This window comes from Lonchura striata, chromosome 5 (genome assembly GCF_046129695.1).
Source record: "Lonchura striata isolate bLonStr1 chromosome 5, bLonStr1.mat, whole genome shotgun sequence".
In the NCBI taxonomy this organism is placed as follows: Eukaryota; Metazoa; Chordata; class Aves; order Passeriformes; family Estrildidae; genus Lonchura; species Lonchura striata.
The window spans coordinates 17,623,782-17,644,193 of NC_134607.1; the positions used below are offsets into that span (position 1 = coordinate 17,623,782).

At 38.7% G+C, this 20,412-nt stretch overlaps 1 protein-coding gene across 5 annotated transcripts in view; it reads right to left on the bottom strand.

Moving 5' to 3' along the window:
• Positions 1–20,412, bottom strand: part of BICD1 (BICD cargo adaptor 1) — a 167,436-nt gene that overhangs the window by 80,810 nt on the left and 66,214 nt on the right. For all 5 annotated transcript variants that reach the window (XM_021540005.2, XM_031507959.2, XM_021540007.2 and 2 more), the window contains exon 2: positions 2,575–2,787. In XM_021540005.2, coding sequence (XP_021395680.1) covers positions 2,575–2,787 — 213 coding nt within the window. The remainder of the gene's footprint in view (positions 1–2,574; positions 2,788–20,412) is intronic.

Here is a 20,412-nt window from a genome sequence, read left to right on the forward strand (position 1 = left end):
TGAATTTTTAAACTCCAGGACTAAGGAATTCCCAGGATTGCTAAAAGCCATCAGCATTCATGGGAGTGCATTCTGATGGTTCAGAAAATGCTCATACACATTCATATGACTATGGATTTCTGTGCAAATTCAAAGAGCACAATGAATTCACCAGATAACTCTCATGACAAGCTGCAGAGTGGAGAAGCACTGAGTGTATTATTTAGGAATGTGATACCAATAACAGGGGTCATTTTTTGAAAACCCACCTATCAGTCATCAGTATCCTAAGTGGATGAGTGCATGGAGAAACTAACATATATTTGTGTCATCCATGCAAAAACACTATTCCCAGAACCACACAGAATTTATTCAAACCTTTATATTAAGACTGAAGGTGAAAGGAATTTATTTTTTCTTGTTTGTTTAGTTTATAAAATATCTTAATGTCAAAAAAAACCAGCCATAAAGCATGTTTTTCTTGAGGGAAAGAGGCAGGGAGGGGGAAGGACAGGATACAATCAGGTAATTCATGTCCAGAATCTACCCATCTACCTTTGCATCACTCAGTACAGAGGCCCACATAAAAACAACATTTTTTCTTTCATTTTTTTCTCTAATTAGATTTCCAGATTTACTGCCTTAAGAGACAAATTGCTTCCTCATTGTAGCAATCCACCCATGGCAGCACCTAATTCTGGCTTTATCCCAAAACATACCAGAAAATTCATACTTTTTTTCTTCACCTTTGTAGCTGTCAAGATTTGGAGTAAGTTTAATCTCCTTTTTCCAGCTTGCAGGAGGCAGAACCAAGCAGACAAATTCAAAAACACTTACAGGAGAAGGTCATATCCTTTCAGCAGGCACTTGGACATGACAGCCATAGGACCAAGGGATACTAGGCTGGGCGCAAGACTCCTTTGAGCACAAGGTGAAATACCAGCGTAATTTAGTGTGAAAAAAATCACAAAGAGCCTGAAATAGGTGCCAATCTCTCCTCTATTTCTTATTATTATTCAAGTAATTAATTAATCATAATAGTAGTGTAATGAACTGACTGCACTAATTCCATTTATGCTTCCTACATTGATTGTAGTAACACAAAATAAAAGTTCCAGGTGGTCAAGGACTTGATACTTGGGGTACAACATCATCTTAATAATAACAATCAGTTTATCAGCCTTATTTTTATTCAAGTAAATTCCTTTATTGCACTTTAACTACTGTGGCTTGATTCTAGCCTTAGCTAGATGTAGCTTGATTTAGCATTAGAGCAGGAAATAATTGCAGCTGGCTTCACACTAGGGGTTACTATTATCACCAAGGAAATGAGGACAATCAATATTCCAGGGAGGACAGGTACTGAAACTACCTCATGAACAAACTGCATATCAATAATTATCTTAGAAAATGGAAGGGAGATTTGCATTTGAAGGAATCCCAAAGGAAAAGAATAGAGTACAAAGACAAATGTGCATTTTTTTCTAACTTGGTTATTCATTTGTGTCTGAACCCCAAGTCGTCAGGACCTGTAAGCTAAACCAAGCAGGTAGGGCTGTCAGCAACTGACTGTCTGCCACCACGAAGATTTTAAGGTAGGATTTTAGGACAAGTAGATAAAAAATAATTAAAAATATATTTGATTTTCTTTTGTTAACCCCTGCAATAGCAATTGAAATCACATATTTTAACTGGAATATATGAACTGGCATGTGTGTACTTCTTCCTGAAACCTGATCTGTATTACAGGCAAGTGCAGTACAATAAAAATGCTCAATGGGAGTAAAGCCCTGTTCCAGGGCTTTCTGTAGGCTAAAAGGATGCTATTCCATTCAGCTACAGAAAACATGGCAACCATTAATATTAACAAATTAATGCATTAAGTAATCACTTTCCAGAATCACATAGGAAATAACTCCTCCAGCAGCTGGACAGTGGGGAGAATCCCTATGTCTAAGCATGCCCAGGGAATGCAGGCAATATGTGGGTTCATTTCAGAGCGCTGCCTTCCCCTGCATGTAGTTGATCTGCTACACTCCATAATTTCCAGATTCCAATGGGAAAAAAAGGCAAGTTATTAAATATTACTTAATTCTCCATCAAAATTATTCAATGTCTCATATAGTCAATAACTACATCTGACTTCCTTACTGTTACCCATTTTCTGAACATGAGCATGCATTTTAATTTTGCTTCACAGTAGAAGAAAACCAGCAAAAGCTTCATTTAATTCTAGGCAGTCCAGTATACCTGAGAAATTATGTAAATCCTGAGAAAGAAAAGTTGCATAAATATCAGAAATGTGCAGAAAATGTGTTGATGTAAAATTCAGTACTATAAAATACAATGCAAAATGCTAAGGGTGCTTAGGAAATTACAACTTCTTTAATTGGTTTTATTATATTTTTAAGGTGGTGGTGGTGTTTAAAACCAACAAAAGTGGTATTTTCTCCTTTCTAAATTGTAGCTTTCTCAGGCAATGTGGTTTCTGGGAATATCACAGACTGAAAGGTGAGCATTTTCATTTCCTGTACTATTTTGTTTACTCAGAGCCATGTTATCCATGTTACCCTAAAGAAATTCAGCCCCATTTACCTCTTTCAAGTCTTGGACAATAGCAGTGAGCCTCTCATTCTCTGCCTGAACGTTGGTGACCACAGCCCTGCTCTGCTTGAGCTCGTTCTGCATCTCCAAAATCTTGCCCAGGTAATAGGCTTCCTTTGATGCAGACTCCTGGAGAAGAGTCTCTTCCCGCGTTTCGCCATCTTCGGCCACTTTGCGGTGAACAGAGAAGGACTGGCCAAAAGCCTGCAAGGGGAAAACAGAGCACAGTAAAAACCTACTGAAGCCCTAGAACAATTACCAACAGTACTGAGCAGCTGCACAGCCAGCAGGAATAGGATAGATCTGCAAATCCCAAACTCTGACCTATTAAACACTGTCCCAGCAGCTGAGGGCCCCACTTAGCTGGAATGAAGCGTCTTGAGGCTGCTCCTGTTTGCAGTCTGGATTTATAGCCCCCATCCTGTTGACCTCCACTGAGACCAAGATGGTGTTCTGCTAACTGGCCACTAATTAGTGCAAATGTTTAATCCTCCTGCACGAGGCCAACCCATAATTCATCAACTGCTTTCCTCTCTGGTTCCGCAAAATAAACACGTGGTTTGTTTTGGCTTAAAGAGCATCAATAGCTGACAAATCTCACTGAATTGCTTTCCATTTCCAACAACCTTTTCCTATAGGAGCTCATCTCCTGGTATGGAAAAATGTTCCTATAACCTGGAAGAAAAAGAAATGAGCTGAGAACCAAGCAGTGGCCATCTGGGATGCTAAACACAGTGTGTCAGCCCCTTCATTTCATTTCATTTATACTCGGTGGTTTTTGCTTCTGTTGGAAATTTAACTGAGAAGTGTTTAAATAGAGAGATAATTTCAGTGCTTGTCTTCTTGTTACTGGCTTACACTGATCAATTTAATAAGGCAGTATTTCTCAGTGGCAGCTTCTGATGTTATTTTGGACAACTCTGGAGCAACCTTGAAGAAAGCAATCTACAAGCCATGATAGTAGACATGATGGAGATAGCATTTAACTACAAAAAATGGGGGAAAACCCAGCAATAATATAATAAGAAAAAAAAATGTAATAAAATAATAGGCACAAAAAATAAAAATAGCAATAAAATATAAAATAAAAGCAAAATCTGATTTGAGTGTATTATCTTTTAGAAAAAGACACTTAGTTGAAAATGACATGACCTGACTCTGGAGAAAGACAAAAGAGGGCTTCTAATGTGAAGAATATTTAGCCTAACACAGGCAGAAGTTCTCTCATGCATCTTAAATACAAGTGAACACATCTGAAAGATCACAAATTTTTTTTTCTCCTAATACATGAGAGAAATTTGAGTAATGGTAACATGCTATTTCAGTGAAAAATTATCCCTAAAAGCCTTTTATCTACCCAGTTCTGTACCCACATTTGTACCCACTGTAAGCTGTGGCCTCCTTTGTCTCCCCATCGGTAAGCCTTGCCAAATTAAATCCCTTGTTTTACTGCTGCTATTTGTAGACTTTCAGAACATGTTCTAAGCTTTACTGGCACTAGAACTGAAGCAACCCTTAAAAACTTCAAAGTAAAACTCTCTTCAAAAACTTCTCAACTTTTAAGTCTACTTCACTTGGAGAATCCTGTGAACTCAGCATTAAAGGATTCTAAAAATATTCAATAATGTATTAACCCGGCTGTCATCTCAAAAAGCTATAAGTTACTGAAATAGCAAGCATCAGCAACTTGCTAAATAGGATTTTCCAAATAACAAGAAATTCAGTTTAATGAAACTTAAACACTGATACCTGTGAATCTAAGACAACTGTTTTGGGAACACTGCTAATAAATTATCTTCCTCTACATACTTATGGCTCACTTTTCCTAGTGAGCACCAGTCAAATAAAGACCCTGCAAGACAAATGTAAAGGCCACTTATCCAGGGGTAAAATCAAAACACAGCAGAAGAGCAGGTAGGACTTGCAGGGGTGGAGAATCTCATGAGCAAATGTTACCTGGGGCCCTCTCTCTACCAGGGAACCAGATTTCAACACCAGTATACAGTGATGACAGCCTTCCAGATGCATATCAGATTTTCCTTAGTGTACTTTGAAGGTGCACTTTTAGCATGTGTGATGTCTGAGAATAGCTATGAATATAGATTTGGCAGGGGGGTACATAGGATAGTGGAAAATCACTGTGTACTCCACATTTCCTTGTATGTATGACTACAGAAAATACATAAACTTTCTTGTTCCTATAAAACCAGTTTGAATGCTACTGTACCACAGAATGGGTCACCTTGGGAGGGACCACAGTGGGTCATGTGGTCCAACCCCCCTGCTCAAGCAGGGTCATCCCTGAGCACATGGCACAGGATTGCATCCTGACAGTCCTTGAATAGCTCCAGAGAGACTCCATGAACTCTGGGCAATCGTCCCAGTGCTAAGTCACATGTACAGTAGAATTTCTTCCTCATTTCTTTGATGGCCAAGCCTGTCCCAACTCATCAATATCGGAATATTTAATTTCTTTCTTAAACTGCCATAAGGTTGTTAAAATCAGGGGAAGGAAAGCAAGCAAGCATAATTCACTTTTGATATTGATGGCCATTATGCAGATTAATGCAACAAGGAGACGAACATTAAATACTTTCTAATTATAAGCAAGCAAAAAGTTCTGCTTTTCTATTTCATAGCCTGTACAGAACACCAAAAAGCTTCTTAAATGTTCCAGACATGTCCACTTAAAGTCTTCCACAAGATTGATCAATTTTAAATTAGATCACATATCAATACTTTTCAGCTGGGTAGTCAAATATTTGCTCTATTTTATGTTTTAATAAGTTGCTTAATATATTTACTTATCTGTAAGACCTTACAACCTATGATGTGAAATATTTCAAGTAACTGTGCTCACATGAGAAGGTGATGACCTGCACTGCAAGTTAAAGGAAGTTCACTTGCAATTGGGTCATGTGCTGGATACCAACAGGCTTGCTGAATAGATCTTATGATATATGTGGGAATACCAGCCTGCCATGGAAGCCTGAGTGGAGAAACAGCTTTCCTGTGAAATGACACCGAGGGAGACATAAAACAAAGCAAAAGCAAAGCAGATGTTCCCTGTATTCACCATTGAATAAGACCTTGGTAATTTCATAGAATGCTCTCAAGTATGCTGAGGAGGTGCTGTACTATGCTGTGCAGATGTATCAGTTAATCACCACTGCTCCTCTCTCCATGGTGCTGCTTGGTGGGACTCCTCATTAAAACCACTTAGAAATCACTATTGGTCCCTTGTTGGCTTTTGGGTTCAGTAATCACAGCATGGGGATTTCCTGACATCTTCCAGATTTAAGTTTGGACCAGAAGGGGCTGTGTAGTCCTTCAGGGCTGCTGTTTCCTTGAGAAACCCCCTCCCAGAGTAGGCACAACAGCTCAAATCAGCTAAAGCAAGTTTACTGCTTCAACAAAGACTGTCCTAACAGAGAGCAGTCAGATTTTCACCTTACACTGGTCCCATCAAGATCTTGTTTGAAAGGATGCTCTTGATTGAATTAGAATATGCTTTTTTTTATAAATTGGTTGTAAAAGCCAATTAATAAGACACCATTAAACTATGTATAGACATCTATCTCCTGAAACCTCAGAACTGCATAACACTACAATGATTTTTAAAAGGCATCTTAAAATTTGAACTTTGAGAACAATAAAATAGTAATCACTAAAGGATAGTAAAACTGAATGCCCACAAGGAAGAGGTCAAATTTGATAATGAAGAAAGGAGTAACATTGGAGGAAAAACACCACTTACTGTTGAACTATAAGTAACCCCAGATGGGAATTCCAGTCAGAAGCAAACAAGTATGACAGAAATAATGCTGTGAACAAAATGGGCACAGATCTACAAAGGAACAAAGGAAAAACGACTGCTCCAGACATGTAATATTTATATGATAAATATAAACAGCAGTAGAAAGTTAATGTGCAGTGACATAAAAAGATGTCTAAAACAAATTATATTTATCACTTCAAGAAAGAAAGGAAAAAGAGAGGCTGGATTTCTAATTTAGGTGTAGAAAGCAGCACACATGCAAAAGGTTAGTTTAAAACTTAAGCAGATAATAAAGGCTGCTATTTCTGAATTTCACTTTTATTTTTACTAATGACCTCCTGGGGCTGGAATTCTGAAATGCTTCACAGAAATTCCTTCTTCTACTCTGGAATGATTAATAAGCAGTAAATACAACCTGACTGCTATCAGGACAAGCAGGCAGCCTACCTTTATGACTTTGACACTGACTAGTTTTTTTTAATGCACAATGCTCTGAAATTGTTCAAATGATTACCTATTTGAGCTGCTAACTTGCTGCAAAGCAGAATGTATTATGTATTAAGTTACCACCACTTCCATAGCACACAAGCAGGGAAAAAACAGCCTGGATTATCCAAGAGGGTAGCATATTTCCTCATCAAATGTCAGTATGGCATCACAGATGGAAATCTTTGCTCAGGATGCTATTGGTTAATTCCAGGAACAGGCCTTATTTTGCTGCACAACTTGAATGCCCATTTATCACCAAATATTCCATTAGTCACTTGCAATTCTGTGTCCCTCAGATAAGACTTTTTTTTTTTTTTTAATTTGCTACATATGGGATTTTTTTTCTTTTTCTTTTTTTTTCAAAATTAATTGACAAAAAGCTCAGGGTTCTTTGAAATTTTTTGCTAAGGACCAATCTGTGGCAGACAGAGGTCGGTGAGAAAATCCCCTCTAGGGAAGGCTGAACAGAGGAGCAGCATCTGAGCAGGATCTGCTCCTTCCTTCAAACCCAATTGTTACAAAGCTGCTTCCTTCACAACTTGTGATGTAGCACCATAAATCCAACATGTTTCTTAGCAGTACAGCAGCAAAAAACACTCTTGCAGAGGTGACTGATGGTTTGTAGTCATATTATATCTGCTTTTTAAAACTTTCCCAAGTTTTAGACCTCTAAATTTTGTTATAATGTAGACTAAATCTTTGTGCAGCTGACACAACTTTGTCACGTTCATTTAAGATGGCTGAGACAGGTCAATAGTTTCCTTTTGGAAGCCAATACTGAAGTTATTAAAGCTCTCAAATGCAAACACTTGGCATATTGCAATCAAAACACAGGCAGATGCATGCTTAATGATGACAGAATAAAAAAATTAACAGTCATTGTGTGGATAGTGCATGTGAGATGGACAGCACATGCAGGGAAGCAGATGGAAAACTCAAAACCAGATTGAGATCACAGCCTGAATCAGCATGGGCTTATAGGCAAGAAAACTAGATCATGAACTTCTGGGTTGGCAGGCTAGCTGAAAACAGCTGATTGTCTGATTCCTCCTGTGTTCAGCAAGCAGAATACTGAACTCTTCTGCAGAGGCAGAAGACTGAGCATCTATCTCATCACTAATTTAGCTTTCAGCTCAGAACATGAAACAAGGTTCCTAGACTTAACCTGCTCCCCAGTCAAAAGGAATGAGACAATTAATCAAAATTTCATTATATCAAGCACCTGGCTAAACACTAGTAGTTTCAAAACTCCAGACTCAAGATGATCACTTTTATGCTCTATGGAACAAAAGATTAATATGATTTTTCTGTGTGTGAGTTTTATTTTCTTAATGTAACAACATACCTTTTACTTCACAGGCTCCATCTTACAGGAATAAAAAGGTTAAATGTTTTGCAGTCAATATGAAGCAAGCTAACAAACTGGGGGTTTCTTACTTGTTCTCATGCAAGCAGTCTGCCTTTTGAAAAATGGTGAAAATTAAACTTCAAAGGACAGGTTTTTTTCAGTTCATGCTTTGCTACAGATAATTGAGGAAGCTCAAGTTCCCATTTGAAAAATGTAGAGAAGAGTATCTGCTGCTGAGTGAAAAGGATGTTAGAATAGACCCATTAATGATCTGAAATAAAAGGTACTATAGTTGTGACAGGACAAGAAGAAATTTCCCCAAGCTGTGCCAGGGAAGGTTCAGATTGAACAGCAAGAACTTCTTCTCTGAAAGGGTGATCAGGCATTGGAACAGGCTGCCCAGGGGGTTGTGGAATCACCATCCCTGGAAGTGTTTAAAAAAATTCCTGGACATGGCACTCACTACTTTGGTTTAGTTGATATCGTGGTGTTTGGTCAAAGTATGGATTTTACCTTAGAGATCTCCAACCTTAATGACTCTATGAGCATGGTACAGGCAACTAAGAAATCTATAAAGGATAATTGAAGAAGCTAGCACCTAAAGGCAAAAAGCATCTAGCTTTATCTTCAAATACCAGCTTATTAATTGAACTATCTCCACTAAAAATGCAAATGCTGTTGCAATGGTAAAATCACATAAGTCAATACCTGCATAAGGGATTTCACTTGCAAAAGGGACTTGCAAGCCAAGGTGATGGAGATTTTACCAATGCCAGAAATGCTAAGGAGATCAGATACATGGAAAACATAACTAATCCTGAGTCTATTTACTGATGTAGAGCAGTAGGACAAATGTCAACAATTCATAGGCTTTTCCCCAAGGACAATTTGGGTAAAAGAACAGCAACACAGATGCTTCTGTCTGTTCTCAGTGGATCCCTTCAGTATCTACAGTCCTCTTGAAATTCTTATATCAGATGCTAATCAAAGCCTTCAGAAAACACAGAGAAATTTATATTCAGCTCAGCTACAGACACAGCCATGCTTCTGCAGTCCCAGTACATGGTGTGCTGATTTACATCAATATGTGAGGCCTCAGGCAACCACTCTGCCTTTTTATTAATAAGGAACAAAACCACTCCTAAATGTGATGGTTAGGAAATATTTATAGACAAGAAGAAAGCAGTGCCATGAAAATGAGCATCCAATGCCAACGTCCATTGTTCATCTGCAATCCAGCAAAAGGGGGAGTGAATAAGAATTTCCATTTAATTGCCTTTAACTGCACTCTATATGGGGATTTCAATTCCCCAGCCTTAAGCATTCCCTCCAGGCACAGAAAACACCAGAAGGGGGAAGCTTGTAACAAAGAGCACCACTTATCTACAACACAACAAATTAGTTTCATGCTGGCAATTCTAAAGCAGCTCTGTTCAAAATTCCTATGTCCAATAATTAAATTATTTCTATAAACAAAATAATTCATATCTTGTTAATGAAACATAAGGTGGCTTACAATTTTGCACAAATTACTATCAGACTAACATCCAGCTATTACAAAATTTCAAATAAAACTAATAGAAGCACTACCAGAACAAGCACATAAGACTGTCAATAGATTTTTAATTTTTTTTTAAACAAAACGTGCCTGAAGGCAGAGATAAAACCAGCCTCCCATGAGCACCAAAACCCCATTTTTACAAAAACTTTGTTTCTTTTCTAACAGATTTTCTTCTCTTTTTCTAACTATAAAATGGCTGAAATAATTGTCGCTCTCTCTCCTGCGCTTGCTTGAATAAAGCAGCAAAGAATTAATGCCAAAATTCAGCTCTTTAAGAGCTGCCAGCCTGCTGGGACATTCTTGTTATTTCACATTAGCTCCTCATATGTAAACTCACATTCCATAGTCAGAGAACATTTACAGAACATTTTAGGAATGGTCTAAGCAAAGTCAAGCTGGTAGTGAATAATAAAAACAACCCAGCTGCTTAGTGAAGCACATTAAGGGGGAGAGTCAGACCCTTCCCAGCAGTACACAAGAAAACTGTAAGATTCAAGGTCACAATCTGAAACCAAGGAAATACACACAAAACAAAGGAAAAATCCACCCTGAGAGTGGCATGGCAGCAAAATAAGTGCCCAGAGTGGTTGTATACCCTCCAACCTTGGAGACTTTCCAAACTCAGGGTCCAGGACAAGACCCTGAACAACACTTAACTTTGAACCTCAGTCAGGTGATGGACAAGATCATCTTCAGGAACCTCTTGCAAAGTAAATTCCACTCTGATTCAGGGAACAACTTTCTGTGCTGGAGGGACTGGTAGACACTACACTTCTCATGGACCATGCAGCTGAAAGAGCCATAACTCATGGCTGGCCATTTCCTTGGGTATCTTCAACACTAGCCTCAAATTGAAGGTGACCAAAAGCAAGACCAATGTGATTTTACCGTAATAAACAAATCTGATTATTTAAATGGAGCACACACAGACATGAGGCTTTAATGCCAAAAGCAGAAAGGGACCTGGAGTTTTACCTCTTTGTGCTACCAGCACCCTCAACCAGTTTTATTGCAGCAGTCATACAAATCAGACCCTGAGAGTAAGGCTCAGTCTAAGCCAAATTCACAGTAACAAGGTAAGGTGAGCCAGAGCAGAAAAAAGTCTTCCAAAATAAGAATTTCATTAACAACTATACTTACAGAATACGTGTTTTCTGTATATCCTACTAAAGTAATCATATTCATTAAATTTAAAGCCTTAATTTGCCTGGCTATACTTACACTCCTATTCTCATGTGAGAATAGCAGTTCTTCATGTGAATTTCCAGCACAACAGTTCTGATTACCCCATAGGCAACTAGTAAGAATTAACTCTCTCCTTGTGATCACACATGACTCGCTTAATGTCAGCATGTGGAAACCAGAGTTGTGCTTACCAAGTACCTTGTACAATAGAATGCATGGCAAGAGCTCCATATTCCAGTTCCTGGAGATAGAGTATAAGCTGTAAGGAGGCACACATTAACTTGTAGAACAATAATTTTTGAAATCAAATGTTTGAAAGGAGAAGGATTATCCAGAGATTTCTGCTGCTTCAGGCATTTACAGAAACTCCTAAAAAGTTAAGTTGGAAAAATCTCTAAATAAAAGCATGCCATTCAGAACAAGAGGCCAAAATTACAAACCTCTCACTTATTTTCAAAGGAAAGTTTAATTAGAGTGCTGCCAGCCACAGAATTACCATGGGGAACGTTATGCTTCCATTGGCATTGATCAATGCAGTGCACACAGCTGTTTCACAGGATGCTCTTGCAGCTGGGTGCTCACTGCAAATGCTGGATAATCTCATGCCTCCAGAGCAAGTGAGATTTTAAGGTATATGGTGGTACTGATAACTGTGTTACAGCAACAATAGCTTGACTGCTTAACATCCTCAAAAAAGTGAGACTTAAAGAATGGGATTGCCATAAATGGTGCTACTGTAATCCTCAGAGAGTTTTAATTCATTTTACATAGACTAAGAAGAAAAAACACCAAACAAACACAAAATACCCAATTAAAAAAAAACCCTATCCATTTATCTGACCAAAACAGAGACAGATAAAGGATAAAGGACAAAGGAACTCAGTGTACATTGCTGGCCAGGAGGAGAGAGGAGCATGTCTGACACAAGAGGCTTAGTGAGAAGGTGGAATGCCTGGCACTCCTCCAAGCACTGCTGCATCCACACACGTCTGTCTCAAGCTAAACCAATGAGAAATTGAAGAAGACAGACCATGCCCCATGCTGTGCATTTGTAAACCTACATGTCCAGCTGCAGCAGGGCTTCAGACTGATCCCATTTGTCACCCCAGCAGAAGTAAAACGCAGTCATCCAACAAAGATTTGGCTTTACAAGCAAGAAATCTGCAACCCAAGCCATGTGTCCAGCCACAGCTTCCCCAGTGCTTTTGCTCAAGGGCTCGGCTCTCCCTCCACTACGTGCCTTTTCCTTCCTCTGACACAGAGGAAGGCAGCTGCAGAGAGGATGGGATTTGAAAACCACACACAAAACAATGACACCAGGAATCAGAGGCAACATGCAGGGTTGCAGGCTTGTTTATAGGATGGACCTCTTGTAGGTCAACCAAAACCTTTAGTTAGCAGCCTTGTTCCCTGACAGCATCTAACACATAATACTGCCTGACCAGGAAAACTCCCATCTGTGAAACATATTGTCTCCCAGTGAGCAATTTGCAAAGGATAACAAATTTAAGAGGATAATATGATTTTGCTTCGTCTCAGGGTGACTTATCTTCCCAGCTGTAAGATAACTGCAGAAGCCTATGCAAACTGAGCTTCCATGAATTACCTAGTTCTACTGAAAGAGTAACCAGAGATTTCAATGGCTTCAGAGAAGCCCAGATTTTCCCCGTGGGTATTTATTTCTGGATTCTGTATTTGTTTCTGACACTGTATTCCAGTGCCTGGTTCACTGTACTTGCTCACATGGAAGTTGCCAGCAAATTACAAACCATTTCAACAGCAAACTTTTGAAAAATCAGCAAAACCTGCTACTCTGAGCTCTTTCAGTAACCATCTTGTTTTCACAGAGGCTTTCAAACCGCTTCAGCATCACCATGATTTTCCCTCTACAATCTTGCTTTTCACAGCAGCAGCTTTCATTAAATAGGAAGTCTTCTTTCCTCCCTCGACAGCCATCCACGGGAGTGTGGCTAGTGGCCTGCAGAGTAGAGGATCAGCAGCACAGACAGGAGAACATCTCCTTCAGCAGCCAGCCAGGGAGTGCTTAGCTGGCTGCCTAAATCTGCCCCGATGCCAGATGGGGAGCTGTCCCTTTCTTTTCCAGAAAGGAAGCTTTCACACATCTCTGAACTTGATACTTAGCAAACTGTCACAGAATGCATCACAGCACGGGTTGATGGCCATTTGTACAATTGCAACAGCAGAATGCAAATAACAACGCTTCCTACAAATGGAGGTGGATGGTTTCCTGCTTTTCTAAATAGATTTAAAGCAAAACAATTAATAATAGTGCCAATTAAGTACAAAAAGACATTTATACATGTCTGCACATGTACTCACACACACACCAAAGAAAACAGCAGAACGGGTTAAAAGGAAAGTTAGCAGTTATTTGCTGCAGTATCATAGATGTGATTTTGTGTAAAAGAAAAGGAAGAATAAGCTGAGCCAAAGATAAGGTATTAAGATAATGAAGAGCAGGAGTGGAACCATAAAATATCCAGATAAAGACAACTGAAATTCACTCTTCTGGAGGAATGAAATGAAATGAAATATGATGCACAATATCAAACTCATCATTTGATGCACAAAACTAGTTTGTCATAAGCTGTCAGTAAGACATGTGCTAAGGACCTGATGTCCCCTGTCCCATATCATGCAAATGCTCCTGATGTGACCACCTGTGCACATACACGTCTTAGTTCTTGAGAGTAAGAATGCATAAGAGTCTGAAAGAATGAAATCTGTAAAAACAGGAGTGCAGGTAGGTAGAAGTCAGATATCTGATTCATTCTGTAAAATTTGCAACACCTGCACACTCCATAAGGTCTCCAGAAGAAAAAATCCTCACTTGGGATATGGTGGTTTTTTAAAATTTAAAAAAGTCTATCTCTCTAACCATAAAGACCCACTGCAAGACCTCTTCATATTACCAGAACTACACTGGCAGGTAACACAGTGAATACTTTGTCGAAAGCACACCTCACAATTCACAAGTTTTAATGCATTCTCCATTGACGTAGTGAGTGGTGAAGCTGGAAAACTGCAATCTGAAATCTGAGCCAGTGACATGCAACTTTTCTTTTTCACATGTGTGTGGTCCCTGTGGTATATCACATCACCCTGCCATGGCAGACCAACCACCACTGCTGCTCCTGTGCATGCCTCAGATACTGCGTGGCTGCTCTACACAATATTATAACTAGAGAACACAAATATGTACAATATACACCCTATTGCAAGTCTATGTACATGCATTGTCATGTCCTTGAAATATTTTATACACCTGTACAAGAGCTATCATTTTTACTGATAGAAGACGGTGGAGCTAATAATCCAAGAGACTTTTCAAAGCAAAGCCCATCTTCCAAACTTGACCACAATCAGTGATTGATGAACATGTGTTATGATCAAAACCCCCTAAGAATTCCAGGTGAGCAGAAAGGCTGGTGACACTCACCATGGATAGAAGGGACACAGGATACTCTGTGCCATCCTAACTCACCCAACACCACAGCAGGCAGGGTCCCAGCGTCAGGAGGGATACAAGATTCTTATCACTCACTATAATTCCCATCTGTCATTGGATAACTTAAGATACCCAATGGCTGTTTATATTTCTTACCTGGATCCCAAAAGAACCAGGGTTACCTCAGTGCAAAACTGTAAGCAATTTTCATTTATTGTTAGCCTCTCATACTCTGTGTTACTGTGGTAGATAGGGACAGGCGAACGGAAGATTTCGAGATGTAACAGAAAGCAAGACCCTTCCCCCCTCATCCTGTAGTATATAATCCATCACCCCTGAGACATGTAACCTCTCCTAACTCAGTAGTTTTCCACTCCTTACTAACCCTAGAGACCCTACCTTCTTCCTTGACTATTTAACTTCAGGAGATAAGGTAATAAATGCCATTTGACCATCCACCACGTTGGTGTCTGTGTATGTCTGTGGCCCGACTGGCCCGGGCTGCCGTGCTGTTCCTTGAAACCAGGTCACCTTGCCTTCTCATCTAAAGGCAACAGTTATAAAACACTTCCATTACTGAAAAAGCATTTCTAATCTACATTTGCAATTTATACTGTATTACATTCGATGATTCTTTAGATGAAAATATACTATGACAGCATGACACCTGACAGGGATGCAGCTTGCTATAGGAATGCTCATTTTCAATTCAGTGCTTTACAAAGAGCTTTTTGAGAATGTCAGACAAATCCACATTGGAAAAATATGCCAGTTAATTGAAGTTTTTTAGATCTGAGAGGGACAAAGAGCTCCCTATTGACTCCCACTTTGAGACAATTCCTGAGAGATTTGATGGTTTCTTTTCTGTTTGTCTTAAACTTGAACCTCTGAACTGGAACTCATCTATGAGTTAATTTGTAGGGAACACACATCATTAGAAAAAGCAGCACTAAGTGAAAATACAGTGCCATCAAACCACATATTTCTTTTGCAATGCACTTACAGATACTCCCTTGAGTCAAAATATAGTTGCAACAACCTTTAGTGTTGGGAATCCATAAACTAGACTTCTAAAACCAGTGTTAACTTCATACAAAATCTGTGTAGATGGTATCTCAGTCAAACTACACTCAGCATAGCTTAGAAGGAAAAATCAGGGAAAGAAGAACGGAATGAACTATTCTTCATAAATTTCTACTATAAGGTTACCATATATTTCTGCCCTAATGCTAATTTAAAAGGCTGTCAATATGGAAAACTCAGACTTACAGTGCTAGATGTCTGAAAAGAAATCAATTAGGACAGAATTCCAAGGGAAAAAAAGAACTTAACACATCATGACTCTGCTGCTTAAGAGAGAAATAGCACAAAGACACTGGGCTGTGTAATTACCAGCACATACACCTAATTGCACAGCAGTGTTGGTGATTTCAGAAGATGGAGATCTCCAAGATGGAGATTGATTTATTGCCAGATGAAGAATTGTTAGCAGCTGGTGGGTTAATGTACCAATAATTTTGCAAAATCATCACCCTGTGGAACCATACAAGTAAAACTATGGTAAACATTGACCAAGGAAAGGAGTAAAACCACATTTCATTGATCTAAGGACCCACAAATTAATGAACTACACCAGTTATGCCAACTTTTATCCTAACTAGGAAAGCAGCACTGAGTTCATAAATTCAGGGTCACCAGCCACAAGGAACCACTGGAGGGATCCCTGGAAAAAGGGAACACATGTGCCAATGGGGAAATGGTTATCATAGGAATGTTTCTTCTGGGAAAACCTATGAATATGTATGTAAAAACAGTACAGGAAGAGGAGCCTTTTCTGGCCTCAGTATGCACAGTATTACAGAGGAAATATCCCCTCATGCATCCAGCACTGAATAAAGAATCCCTGCTTCTAAATGCTACATTAGTGTTAAGGAGTTCTTTTTACCAATTTTTGGTAAATATTTTGTTTTATTTAGAAGACTCAATCCATTTTTACTAACATGCTCCATGTAAATTCATGCAGATCTATTTGGTAGCAGCATGTTACCAGCTCAGCTGGGCCAGCACTGCCATCTCACAGCTGAGAAACACAGGCACATGAAGAAAACGTGCCCAGAGACATCACAGAAACACTCACAAAGGGTAGAGAAATCAAGGATCCAGAACCTCATCACAGCCATGTCTAAGGTAAAACCCACCACATATTCTAATGACAGAAAGATAACAAAAAAAAAAAAAAAAAAAAAAAAAAGAAAATGAGCCAAAAAAACCCCCAAAAAAACACCAACCACAAAAAAAAACCCCAATCATGTAGTATAACAGAAGATATTTTAATTCCTGAATTTAAAAATTCTTCCAGACAATACCTGGCATGCTGCAATTTATGACTCTAAAACTCATGTAGATAGCAAGACTCAAACTGCTTTCATACTAGGTTTATTAGGCTGTGCTAAAAAAAAAAAAATACCTCATCATGTGGGGGGATTAAAAGAAGAGAAAAATGTTCAAGTGTTTAAAATATCTGTGTTCTTGGAAATACAGCAAACAATCGAGACAGCTCTGCTGTCATAGCAGCATATTTATTATGAGGCTAGTCCCAAGGGGTGAAAAGGTTAAATGTCTGAGCCACTGTGAGAATTACAGGAGGCAGGAAACTATTTCATTTGATCCCAAGATATTAATGTTTCATTGCTGACCCTGGCAATGCAGCACACAATACAAATATTAGAATGACAGCACACAGCAACCCTCACTGACAAAGAACAGGTATATCTAGAGAAAAACAGGGATTTGAGCTTTTAACTTCAGTGAAATGTAAGAGAGGAAGGTCTGGGGTTTTGTCAAGATCAGAGTAAGAAGACAACATATTTTATGTAGAAACACTGCAATGCTATTTGTTGAATGCTCTGTTGGGCTGGGCTTCTCATAACAGAAAACACTGAAAATCACACAAGTGGCAAGATTTCATCTTGTGATATCTGGATAAAATTTGCTTCTATTCAGACTAAGATTATGTGCTCAACATAAAGCAAGGATTCATATGCCCCATGCTATGCAGAAGATTAGATCAAACTTTTGTAGCAACTATTAAAAGCTCAATGATTCTTAGTTGTAACCTATATTTCTGGAAGCATTTCCTACATGAAAGATTTCAAATGGTGGCACAGAAGTGCATCTCTAATGAAAAAGTAATTTATTAGCTTTCTTTTAGAAAGTTCAGCAATGACAGCAAGCCTGTCTAGCAACACTAATTCCTTGCTGTGGAAGAAGGTGAGTTAAATACCTCGGAACACGTTACTCAGTCTCTCTAAGAAACAGCAGCACTGCACATGAATCACCAGCCTGTTTCAGGAGGGACCTGGCCAAGTCCCCAAAATGGACTGAAGAGGTCACCCGGGTCCTGTGACTGGCCACCTTCTTTGTCCATCACACCTCTGAAAGAAATCCAAACTTTTCAACTGTATCATGACTACCACATGAAAGAGGGGAAAAAAAAAAAAAAAAAAGAAACAAATAAAGAAAACCCCATTTTTCATTTCTGTTTTGATCAAAGTAACTAATTAAAAACTTCTGCTTTCACTGTTTCGCTGCAAGGTAATTGGAAACATTCAAGTAATCTACATGATTGAGCACTACGAAATTACCCAGGGGATGGTAACCTGACCAGTAATACCCTGAAAACACAGACTGAAAGGTCCCCATCCTTCCTCTTGTTGTCTCAGAAAAAGGGCAAAATAAATCCTCCGTTAGGAGCACAGCCACAGAAGTTGAAGGAAATTCAGAGAGCTAGAACAGCAACACCTAAAGTGCATCACACCTTGCAGGACTTCACATGCTCTCCCCACACACCACTGGAACAAATAACGCAAATGCAAAAACTTTGTGACAGAGCATATTATTAAATACAGAGAGCCATGAATCATGAGCAAAGCAGAAATAAGCAAGTTATTACTGAAATAAAATTAGATGCCAATCTAGTTAAAACTGTACTAAATTTCGTTAAGTGTTTAAACAGGAGACATGAGTGATTTGCAATGGAAGGGTAAAATACAGATCAAAATCAAATTGCTCAAAGAACCAGAAAAATGGATGAGACAGTTGGGCTCAATTCAGAAATACAAGCTAATCTAATAACTAAAAATGAGCTAATAAGATGGACTTGATTAGTCCTGCAGTGTTTTAAAGGCTTGGCTACAATATCAAGATTGCTTTAATGCTGTACATCCCTCAGATCTCACATTTTCTTACTGCTCTTCACAAAAAAGTGACTGCTGGGAACTGCAGCTGTATTTGTGCTCAAAAACAAAAGGAAGCATGATTAAAATTAAGACAGCTTCAAAGTAACAGTGTAAGAAGGATGAAGTCACCTTTTAAAGGTGACCATTACCCCAGCAGATAAAAGGAGCTCTCTTGGGTGAACTTGCAGATTATTTCCTGAAAGATTGAAACATTGTACAGGAAGACTGAGATGAATTTTTGTATTTTTTTTTTCAAAAGGATGAACAAGAGCCCATTCAGATACAATAGATACAATAGATTCTGTGAATACCTAAACTGGGCAATAATAGTGTCCAACCCAAAAGAAACAGAAAGGTGGGAGTGTCCAAGTGGAAATATACTTGTCACTGGTCAAGCCCCACTACAGTGCCACTACAGGTAACTAACAGAGCTGGAGGAACTGCAATTAATTACAGAAAGCAGCTCAGGCAGCAGGTCTGCATCACACACAGCTCTGCAGTCTGGTCAGTGCTGCAGCAGGCAGGAGATTGAATCCTAAACACACAATGGTCCCAAATCCAATAGAAAAAGCCCTAAACCTTTCCACTTCATAAACAGTTTGACTTGCAGCTAAATCACTTTGATCACATTAGTCAGACATAAGCTTTTAAATTCAACAGGAAAAAAATACAATGAAATTTTATTGCCTGTATTTAATAGCAAATTGAGAAAATTGATACAACAGTATCTTCCAGCCTACAGAGAGCTTCATCTCTGAGCAGACTTGGCCTTTTAAAAACATACTTGTATAAAGCTCATTAACCTTTCTCATTTTATAAATTTAACACTGAAGAACCTACACTGGTAACTACTGAGTTGATTCCAGTTAACTGTTTAACAGTTAACAGTTTAATATCACAATTATTCTGATACTGTCTCTATCCTCAAAAGCCTATCATTTAGCTGAGATATTAAGATAATTCAACAGCAAAGAATGCTTTCCATGTAGAAATCAGTTATCCATGAGTTTCACAGGAGAGAGTTAAAAGTGAGACAGGAGTTACAAGTTAAGCAAAAAAGAAACAAGAAACTATATTGTAAATGCAGGAAAACTTCCTCTGTAACCACACTCATTTTGCATCACCTCTGTGGGCATCAGTCCTCTCCACTACTCAACTAAGTTAATTATTAATTAACTAACAAAAATTCTTCTTCCTCCTCAGATAGCTGAGACTTAGAGATACCACTTCAGTATGAATAAATTATAACCTATTGATAGGAATGTGGTGTTCATAGGGTCAGGAGGATGGTGGAGATTGACCAATGCCTGATTTATACACTAAGTAGGTACCACAGCAATCATGGCTTTATACATCACCACATCATTTGGATAATGGTTTTCAATACCAAAGTGAAGGCAATACTCAACATTTTCCAAAAAGTAGCAAGTATATAATTCGTGCCTCAAAGGCCTTTGAATTTTAAAAGCCAGGCACTCAATGCCTTCTAAATATCAAGTCCCCTGGAACCTGGTTTCAAACTGGGCATTCATAAGTAATTTATTGGTGCTGTTATTTTGGAAGCTTCCTGGAAAGGTTAATGCTAGTTAATATTTCCCCTCAAAAAATGGATCAGAAACCCTTCTCTATCTAGGACACTTTTTTCTTTTAAATGTGGAAAAAATGCATTAACCTTTCACTCTGAAGAGTCTGGGATCTGATAAAGGGAAAAAATCCACATCCTTTCTCCACACTCATTTGGACAATCTGTGACTATGTAAA